Source organism: Numida meleagris, chromosome Z (genome assembly GCF_002078875.1).
Source record: "Numida meleagris isolate 19003 breed g44 Domestic line chromosome Z, NumMel1.0, whole genome shotgun sequence".
Taxonomy (NCBI): domain Eukaryota; kingdom Metazoa; phylum Chordata; class Aves; order Galliformes; family Numididae; genus Numida; species Numida meleagris.
Window position 1 is genome coordinate 7,741,928 of NC_034438.1, and position 10,146 is coordinate 7,752,073.

General features: G+C 42.8%; 1 protein-coding gene across 4 annotated transcripts in view; it reads left to right on the plus strand.

Moving 5' to 3' along the window:
- Positions 1 to 10,146, plus strand: part of UBAP1 (ubiquitin associated protein 1) — a 35,571-nt gene that overhangs the window by 18,435 nt on the left and 6,990 nt on the right. For all 4 annotated transcript variants that reach the window (XR_002433108.1, XM_021379444.1, XM_021379443.1 and 1 more), the window contains exons 3-7: positions 1,183 to 1,307; positions 3,132 to 4,052; positions 7,100 to 7,132; positions 7,597 to 7,794; positions 9,172 to 9,273. Coding sequence is in view for 3 of the 4 variants with exons in the window: in XM_021379444.1 (XP_021235119.1) it covers positions 1,183 to 1,307; positions 3,132 to 4,052; positions 7,100 to 7,132; positions 7,597 to 7,794; positions 9,172 to 9,273 (1,379 nt within the window). In the remaining variant the exon portion in view is untranslated. The remainder of the gene's footprint in view (positions 1 to 1,182; positions 1,308 to 3,131; positions 4,053 to 7,099; positions 7,133 to 7,596; positions 7,795 to 9,171; positions 9,274 to 10,146) is intronic.

The window sequence follows — 10,146 nt, forward strand, 5'->3', positions numbered from 1 at the left end:
GCTGCTTGTCCTCTTGGAGCTTGTGGCTGTGTTCCTGTAGATGAGTCAACAGCGAAGGAATACAAATAGTACTTAAACTGTCATCCAAGTATGAAAATGGGTCAGATAAAATTGGCAAGGCACAGCTCACTCAACAAGAGGTTAGTCACTGAACAGCATCTTGAATGTTGCCACTGATGTCTTCTTGGACTTGTAACATTCAAAGCAAAGTTACTAGAGGAACGCTTCAAATTGTTGTTAGACAACAGCAGAAACCTTGCCTGTAATTCCGGAAGCTTAGACTGGTGATCCGAGAGATCCCTTTAAGTTAACCTAGAAACTGAGTGCAATTTGTGATGTGGGCTTTCTAGTACATCTTGACAGCAGCTCATGGAGAAGAAACCTATAAACCTGTGGATTCTTGGAGGAGTTAGAGCTGGTGACTCTGCCTTGTGAGTTTCCAGGATGCCTGAAGAGAGAGTTCTGTCCTAAAAAGCCTTTTAAACACCACGTGTAAGTGATAGACATCAAGCACAGATGGAGGACCATGGAAATAAGTCGGTGGCCTCATTAGAGTGGTCATGAGTCGGATAGTGAATCAAGTTAGATTGCCTCATTTGGAAAATCAGAATTACTTATTAATATTACTTATTACTTAAATAGTCTTAAGGTACTTCTCTGAGTTTTTGTTAAAGTCGATCTTCTTGACTTCAAGCTTCTTTGCTCTTGTGACTGCTTTTGTCAAAATGTTACTTCCACTTGTATGCCAAAACTGGATTTTTGTTTCCTAGCTGCTCTAGAGCTGGGTCATCCTAAAGCTTGTTTTGAATATGGCAAAAAGTGATGGCTCCTTCTACAGAGGCATAAGAGAATGCAGTGTTCAGGAGAGCTTCAGTGTCTGGTTGTGTAGGCTTAGGCTTCCCTGTGACAAGGGAAGTTCAGATGCTGGGGATATTAACTTCAAAAACTGTCCAGCTATTGCATTGTTGTAAAAATATAGTTAAGGACTAGAATGTTCTTTGTAAAGAACAAAACTGAAGCAGTGAGGTCACAGTGGACTCAGTGTTTCTGATGATGCAGCTTCCCTTGAGTTGAGTCACCTGATGTAGCTGGGGCAACAGGGGAAGAATCGCTCCCAAATACAGAAATGTGAGGAGTAAATTGAACTGGTGAGGTTTCTGATAAAAATTCTTTTGATTTTAGGGCCTTTCAGCTATCTTGATGATGTCCCATTTAAAATAGGAGACAAATTTAAAACCCCTGCGAAGGTTGGATTACCCATTGGTTTCTGCCTGCCTGATTCTTTTCAGCTTGTCAGAGAAGCCCAGGTAAGTGATATTTTTTGCCTTTATGGGGTCCTCCACATATGATGCTACAAATTGCTTTTTACATGTATGCTCAAAAATTAGACTTGACTGTGCTGTAGTGACCTATCTTATGCCAGTAGTAACAGAAGATAAAAAATATTTTGCATGGTAAGCCATGTAAAAATTTTCTGCTTATTGCTTAAAAAAGCCTAATGGCATTTATTTCCTTCTATCTACTCCAGAAAAAAGCCCATGTTTCTGTGTCTTGGTAAAAGTTCTAAATGCTACCCTGTTGCTGCTAAAATTGAGTAATATTTTTTAAGAGGAAGAACTGAAATAATTGAAATCCTCATTCTATGGAAGGTTAATAGAATGCTTTTTGAAGGTAACAAGTATGGCCTCATTTTATGGGTTCTCAAAGTAGTGGAGTGAAGAGATTTCCAGTTCCTGTTCTCTGTGCATTTCGGAGCGGAAATTCTACTCCAGCCATGTAGCAAAGAGGTTGCAGCTTGGTACAGATTTCTTCCAGGTCTTTGAGTTTCATGACTCTTATCATAAACATCTGGTAACATAAAAATCTTCAAGTGCAGGATGTGACACAGGAAATATAGTCGAACTGCTCGGACAGCAAAGAACGTGAAATGAATAGAGCCGAGTGCTTCTTCTAGTGAGTTTTTCAAAATCACTATGTTGGTAAACTGTATTTTGCTTTTTAGAGGCTTAGAGCTAAGGGATGGGAAAACTCTTCAGTATACAGCTGAGATAACAGATCTCCAGCTTTTCACTGCAGCCCGCTGTGGATAGGATGTGATGCAACACAGTGAGTGTCAGAAAAACCTAGCAAAGGCGTAGCAAGCCTTCCTGGTGTATTGCTCTTTAGAGCTCAGACCTTGCAGTGCTGTTGCAAGAGCAGTGCTGTTTGGTTATGTGACATCGTTCTGGTAAGCAGATTGTAATTTTTGTGAGTCACAGGTAGGTTACACCCTGCACGTAGCTCATTGGCTTTGTTCTCTGAATATTCTCTCATTGTTTAGAGAGCACTAAGGATGTTTGGTCTTAATGAGATATTAAAGCTGTAAATATGTCTAGTCTGTTTGGAACTTTGTACTGTGTTAGGCCACCAAAGTGGCTCATGCAATTAATAGTGGTAGCTTATATAAATGTCTTTCTGTGCTAACCCAGCCCTGTAAGAGCTGATGTTAAATGAGGAAAGCTTACGGGATCCAGTCATGCCAGTAACAAAAACCGCTGCTGCAGGTAGTTGTCTCAGCAGAGTAGGCGGTATACCCTTTTTGCTGGTGAACCATTGGCACTGGTGTAAGAATGCCAACACCTCTTCAGCCAGTGGGTGTAAAACTGATATCAAACCCTTTAGGAATCTTTTAGGGTGAACTGATTAATATTGTACTTACCTTTGGATGCAAAAAATACTCTGCAGTGATCTTGAATGTAGTTCAGTAGTGCTGGATCTAGGTGTGACTGTCCATGTGTGACATCAGTGTGACTAACGCATTAGACTACTAATAATTACATTTCCTCTTCTTCCCAAGGGAATGAGAGATTTTGTGATCATCAGTAGCTCTAAAAGAAAACTAAACGTAGGAAGGAGGCAAAATACGGGATTCTAATCCAGACTGTAGCAGACCTTGCTGCTAGATGCAAAATTAACTATTTCTGGTGTCTCCTAGTTCTGCCAGTCTGTAAGTTACAAGAGATGGCGGAGAAAAAAAATGACCGTCTATGTTAATTCATGTAGCTCTCGCTCTGTTACTTAGGTTGCTGTTAAAGTAGTGACTGTGATTCTTATAATTGTATTTATTATTTTCCCATCTCTTTTCCTCTCAGTATGACTTCTCCCTGGAAAAGAAAACAATTGAATGGGCTGAAGATATCAAAAAAATTCAAGCTGCCCAGAGAGAAGCTGAACGCAAGGCCGAAGAAGCAATAGCAAACTCAAAAGTGGCTCCAGAGGACAGCAGTAGAATGGGGTTCTCAGAGGGACCTTGCCCCGAGGCCATGCCTCCACCTATTAACCCCATACTTGCTAGTCTGCAGCACAATAGTATTCTTACTCCTACTCCAGCCAACAGCAGTGCAGTGAAGCAAAAAGTTCTTAGTCCACCTCATCCAAAAGCAGATTTCAACCCAGCTGATTTTGAATGTGAAGAAGACCCATTTGACAAACTGGAATTGAAAACGATCGATGATAAGGAGGAATTAAAAAACATCCTTGAAATTCATGTTGGTACGACTGGGCCAGTTGTCGCCCAGCTGCTAGACAACAGTTTGCCCAAAGGAAGGTCTGAGTCTGTGTTACAAGATCAGGAAGTTTTGGCATCCATAGAAAGGGCTGCGTTGGACCTCAAGCCCCTTCACAAACCCAATGGCTTTATCACTTTACCGCAACTGGGAAACTGTGAAAAGATGTCCTTGTCTTCCAAAGTGTCCCTGTCCCCTATCACTTCAGTGAGCAATATCAAATCCCTGTCCTTTCCTAAACTTGACTCGGATGAGAGTGATCAAAAATCGTCCAAGCTCATGAGCACTTTCCACAGCACTAGCTGTCTCCGCAATAGCACTTTTCTCAGCTCTTTGCAGACCTGTGCTCAGAATAAAGCTAGCGAACTGAATGGACACCATATGGTTGATCTTTCTGCTGTAAATGAGGACAGTGGAATGGAGACATCAACATTATCCTCTTCATCCAGACTGCCGTCCCTGGCTTTGTCAACACTGTGTACAGAAGAGCAAAGCACAGTGACCACGGTAAAATACAGTGGATTAAAATTGTGTGGATGGGGGTGATGCAGAGGTGTGGAGGCAAATGTTGATTCTAGAACATCCAGCAGCTTAGTTTTTAAGCTGCTTTTAATGAGTGGTGTGTAAATAGGACATATCATGTGCAGTAGTTCTTCATTAATGTGGGAAGTTCTTCAGTTCAGCAAGTCTTCACGCTGACAGTATGAACATCAGACTGTTACACACAGATTTCTTCACCCCATTTCCTCCTGACAAAATCTGAGATTTTGAAACCAATTCTTGTGACTTTCTTTCAGCTTGTCCACCCCTGTTGTTCCTAGTTGCATGCCTGATTTTTGTTACCTGTGAGGGTGGAAGTCTTGCTTTTTGGATATGGTGTTGATTGCTTTACAGCTATGAGACAGGAGTGTGAAGCTTCATTGCCTCCAACTTGTAGCAAGTTTGGAAATGCTGAAGTTCAGACCAGCTGCTATATGTTTGTGAGTAGAAGTCCTGAGTAATACTCATGGACTGTGTTTTCCAAAGAACCTAAGATCTGTACACCAATAACTATGAAGTCTAATGGAAAGTATGTAGTCAAGTCCTCTAGCTGGCTCTAAAACAGTCTGAGAAGTTGGAAGGCTTCTGTCTGATAAAAGCAGTGCATCAATGGTTTGAAGTCGTACTGGTATACTGTAGGGTGTTTTTCTTTCTAACACCATGTGCTCTATAGCAAGTGTCAGTGTTTCAGTCTCTCTGTTCTTTTATCTCTTTTTCTGGCTTAGTTAAATGCATTATTGAGAAACATGGTGTTCTGGCAATTAACATATTCTTCAGAGCACAGCAGAAGAGGTGTTTATTGATCACAAGAACAAACATAATACGGTAAGCTTTGGCAGAAGTAGCAGTGTGCTGAGCAAGTGCTTACTGCTACAAATCAAGTTTTGAGATGAGATTGTGTCATTGTATGCAGCTTTGAGGTGAATCCTTGGAGCATGAGGAGTCTCTAGGGATTAACATGAAAGAGCACTTACAACTCGATAGATGGGCCTTAAAATAGCCAAATTCTCACTCCGAGTATTTAATCTTTATGCTAGAATAAATCATGATCAAGAGCAGAAGTGTAATCTCTGGAACACTATTAAGAGAAGAAACAAAAAGTAAAAAAATAAAAGATAACAGACTTAATAGGAGAGGGAATATAGATCAGAATTTGAAACTTCGTGTTTGGAAGTAGCAAGCCAAGAAATAGGTATGCTGACAAAACTGGTTAATTCTGTTTAAGTTTGAAGACTCTGAATATACTTGTTTCATATTTCCATATTAATGTCCTGCTTGATGGAAAATGACCTGAGTTGCAAGAAACAGAAGTAAATGCAAATAAAGAAACAAAAATCTCCAGAGTATGAAAAGGAGATAAAAGTTAGAATCAAGCTGTTTGTTGGTTGTGCTCCTTGGCAGACTGGTTCTGCAGAAATGGAGCGGGTGTATCGCCCTGGCACAGATTGTATCCTAGGTTAATTTGGAGATTGAAGGGGACAGGACATGGGTGGCCTCTCTGAACTGAATGTAGTACTGAAGGTGTGTAATTTCTTTACTGTCTGGCTGGAACTTCCCAAAGTGGACCTGTTCCCTGTTGCTTATTTTTCTCCTGCCAGATACTCAGATATCATTTAACATCCCATGTTTGCGATGAGTGACGTGAAATAGTCCCATGAGGTGGTTCCTTGCAGGCTCCCCCAAGTTTCTGTCCAGCTCAGGGCTGTTAGAATGGGACAAATAGAACCAAGTGGTAGACAAGTCCTTAGGACTGGGATGAGGTCAGTGCAGAGTTTTTAGAAAGGAGATGCTGGCTTTAGAAACAAGGTCAGAGCTAAAGTAAGCATGTAGCTCCTTTTCAACCAAGCAAAATGTTTACTAAGAGAAAGTACCAAGTTGTGCTGTCAAAGATAGGTATTGTTAGCTACTGGGAATAGCACAGTTGGTAGTTGGTATAAAATGTTCAACTGATACACCATTTTGTTTATATATGACATATAAAATGCAAAACTTTGAGAGTAGGAAAGATGTGGTAGAGGGTATATGTTTCTCTTACCCTTGTCAGAGTTAATAAATAAATAATAGAGGTGTCTCTAGGCAGTGACCTCAGAATCCATCAGTGTCACTCAGCAAACCACTGGGTCAAGAGCTGAACAGGAGTCAGTGTGTTACAGAGCTGTGTGAGCTTGTTGCTGTCACTGTGATGGAAAAAGCAAGTTGACGATTATTGGAGAGGTAGAGCGTTCTTCTTAGATTGTAAGCTGTAAATAGAGTGCTGAGAAAACAAACAATCCTTATAAACGGCTGCATCCAAAGCGGCGCGGCCAGCAGGGTGAGGGAGAGGATCCTGCCCCTCTGCTTTGCGTTGTGAGACCTCACCTGGAGCACTGCGTCCAGAGGTGGAGTGCTGGGCTCAGGAGAGAACTGGGCCTGTTGGAGCATGTCCAGAGGAGGGCCACCAAAATGATCCGAGGGGTGGAACAGCTCCCTACGAGGACGGGCTGAGAGCTGGGGCTGTGCAGCCTGGAGAAGAGAAGGCTGTGGGAGACCTGAGAGCGGCCTTCTGGTAAATAACATGAGGCTGTAAGAAGAAGGGGGGGCAGGCTCTTCAGCAGGATCTGTTATGGTGGGACAAGTTGAAATGGCTTCAAACTAAAAGAGGGGAGATCTAGGTTGGATATAAGAAAGAAGTTGTTTACAAGAGTGGTGAGACTCTCAAACAGGCTACTCAGGGGAGTAGTGTATGCCCCGCCCCTGGAGGCACCCAAGGTCAGGCTGAATGGGGCTCTGAGCACCTGATGGAGCTGTAGGTGTCCCTGCTCATTGCAGAGGAGTACTTGACCTTTAAGGGTCCCTTGCAGCTCAAAAGATTCTGTGGCTATTTTATAACTACCTGTGTATGTTTAACTTGTCTAACATGTGGACCACCAGTCTCTCTAGTATGGTAGACACAGTCCCAGATCTCTTCACAAAACCTTTTTCCCAGTAGTGGCAAGGTGTAATTTTCATCACCTTATTTGTATGTTGTCCAACAGGTACATCCAGACAAGGAGACAGAAATCCCCATGGTAAGTTCCAACATCCTGCTTGGTATTTATACCAAGCTGCTGAAGTGGTTCCTTACGTAATGTTTCTTTGAATACGGAAAATCTTAGGTGATGAGTGAACTTAAGGTAAGGGAAGCAATTTTCATGTTTCCAGCAGGGTAAAGGGATTGCCCACATCATATGGAATTTTGCAATTGCAAAGATTGGTTGTCATAAAGTTTTAATATATAGCAGGAAATCTGAGTGGTCAAATGTCTCTTTGAGAGTAAAGAGTGTGGTGGGAGTTGAACTGCTTACAATGCTCAATTTCATCTTAATGGTGAGTAGCTTCCAAAGAGCAGCCCTGGAAGTCTCCAACTAACTGATTTTTTTGTGTGTGTGTGTGTGTGTGTGTGGGATATCCTGGTTTGGCACTAGCCAGAAATGGGGAACTAAGGGAATATAAAAGATGACCATCACCTAAGTTTCTGGGTTTTCCTTTCTAGGTAACACACCAAAATTTTCCACTGTCTAAAGTGCCCAACAGTACGAGCTGCACAAAGCAGTCGGGTGTCCCTTTTCCTGAGTTACAGCAGGCTCTCTCTGCTAGTGAGAGGCAGTGTGTAGAGACAGTTGTCAACATGGGCTATTCGCCTGAGAATGTTCTGAAAGCCATGAAGAAGAAGGGGCAAAACATAGACCAGGTAAGAGCTTGTGTGGGGAAAAAAGAAACCCTGAAGTACTGATTCTGCTGAGAAACAGCCTTGGCTTTGCAAAATGGAGGGGAGTGCTTTATTTTAACAGTGGTTTTGCAGAACTGCCAGAGAACTTGTCACCTGACAGAAAAGATTTCCAAAACCAAAGAGCATCTACACAAGTTTTTGTATGATGCACTGCTTAAGGCAGCTCCACCTGTGGGTACTGCCTTACAGCTGAGGTTGGGAAAGGAGCCCTTAGCTCTGCTCCAGTGAGGGCTAGGACAGGTGCTCAGTCTTCCCAGGAATTTCAAAACAATCCAGAGGAAGCTTAGCATGGATCTGTGCCTGATTTAGTGTGGTGTGAAACAAAAACAAGCACATTCCCTAGTTCTGAACACAAGCTGTTATTCTGCTGACGCCTTTCCCTGGAGTTTGGCTCCTGTGGCGGCTCTCCAAGGCAGCGGTGACCGACTTTTGTGTGCTCTGACTGTGATGCTTCCTGCCTTGTGTTGCCTCAATCGCTTGCTAAAACCACGTCACAGAGCATAAAGCTCAGTGGGTTGAAGTGTGGCTCTGGGTCTTGGATGAGCTTCAAACAAAGAAACATTTTGATGCAGGAGGAGCGTGGCCAGACTTTGTGTGCTGGCCCTGTGCTCCTTGGACGTTGTGCAGAGCATTACCTCGGGTGGTGGAATGTCCCTGTAGCTTCTGCTCTGTGTGGGATTTGGCTGCTTGTAGAGCTGCCTTGTTTGCCCAGTGTCTGTGAATTGAGCTGTGTCAGAAGCTGTAGTGCCAAACAGAAGAATGTCCCCTTGGAGGGCAGTTCTAAATCCTGATGTATTTGCAGGCTGCCTTCTGTCTCGTTCTTAGCGCTACCTTTTTCTTACCTGTCTGACCTTCTGCCCCTCCCTCTCAAAGCTGAGAATGGGTAAAGACAGTGGCAAGTTTCTGGGAGTGTGAGCTGGGATTTGCAGCTTGCTTGATGTGTTGAGATGTTCTTAAAATGCTGTCTGCTTTCAGGTTGCATTAGCTCTCCAGTTTGAGAAGAAACTGAAAGCTGACTTAGCTTGACTGCTGAACCTACAGTATCACTTAAAATATGTGTAGTACAAAAAGCACAGGTATTCTTAAATTCCTGCCCTTCCTCAGTGATTAGGAACAGAAGACTGGAAATGGAAGATGAAGCTAGTTGGAGAACAAAGGACAGAAGGACTCATTTCCTTTTTCTGAACAAGCTCTTACAAAGCATCTCAGTATAGAGTAGGGAGAGCTTTATCTTATTCCCTGGGATAGAGTCCTGCTCAGTTCCTCTGAATGTACAGAGAGTACAACCACATGCTGTGAATGCCGCTCTGTGAGCTTGGTTTCCTTTCCTTCCTTTAGGTTTTGGATTACCTGTTTGCACATGGACAGCTTTGTGAGAAGGGCTTTGATCCACTTCTTGTTGAAGCAGCTTTGGAGATGCACCAGTGTTCAGAGGAGAAGGTGAGGGCACATTATCCTAAATATTAGTTAGAATGCACCATGAAGGGGAATTCCAGCATTAGGTCATCTGAAGTAAAGGATGTAATTCTAGCTCCGTGGTAATGCTGACCTGTTTTCAGAACTAACTACCAAAGAATATCCATGTGGTGATAATGCGTGTTGAAGTGTTACAGTTCTTCATTGCTTTATTTACCATTACTTGCATGCATTTTTATGGGAAGATTTTTTTAGAGACATGGTTTACTTTGGTTGCAATGTTTTGAACACATTGTCCTCTTTTGGGCAAGGTGCTTGGTTCAGCGACAGTTAATTTCAGTAGCAGCAGATTATTTCCAAAACCCTGCCAGCTTGTCTTGGCCATGAGTTTCCTGTGTTGTATAAATGCCTCTGCCTGGCTGCTCAGCAAATTGGGTTAGGTCTCTGTCTGAAACAAGTTGGAAAGTACAGCGTCTGAGGGCCTGGTTTGTGCTGTGTCTACTTCAGCGGCACCAAATGTGCAGAGGCAGGAACAGATCGCCAGGGCAGAGGACACTGGAATGGCTTTTTAGTGTATGCCACTAGTGTAGTGTGCTGAGTTGTTACAGGAAATCTTTAGAGGTGCAATCCTTTCCCCACAAATGTTCATAAATAGCTAATGATGAGCTTGTAAGCAGGAACAGTGTGAAGATAAGAGAAGTGTCAGTGTTTAGAAAACACATTTGCTAGTGGCTTAGCCCTCCTGCTCCCCCCCCCGCTTCAAATTGGAAATAACTAATTTCCTGATTGTCCATTTTAATGTGTGTTTCCCCTCTTTGAGTAGAGGCAACGTAAATAGCAAAATGTTCATAGAAGTTTGAGTTGTTTCGGTACTTGTCACTATTTTTCAGAGCTCAG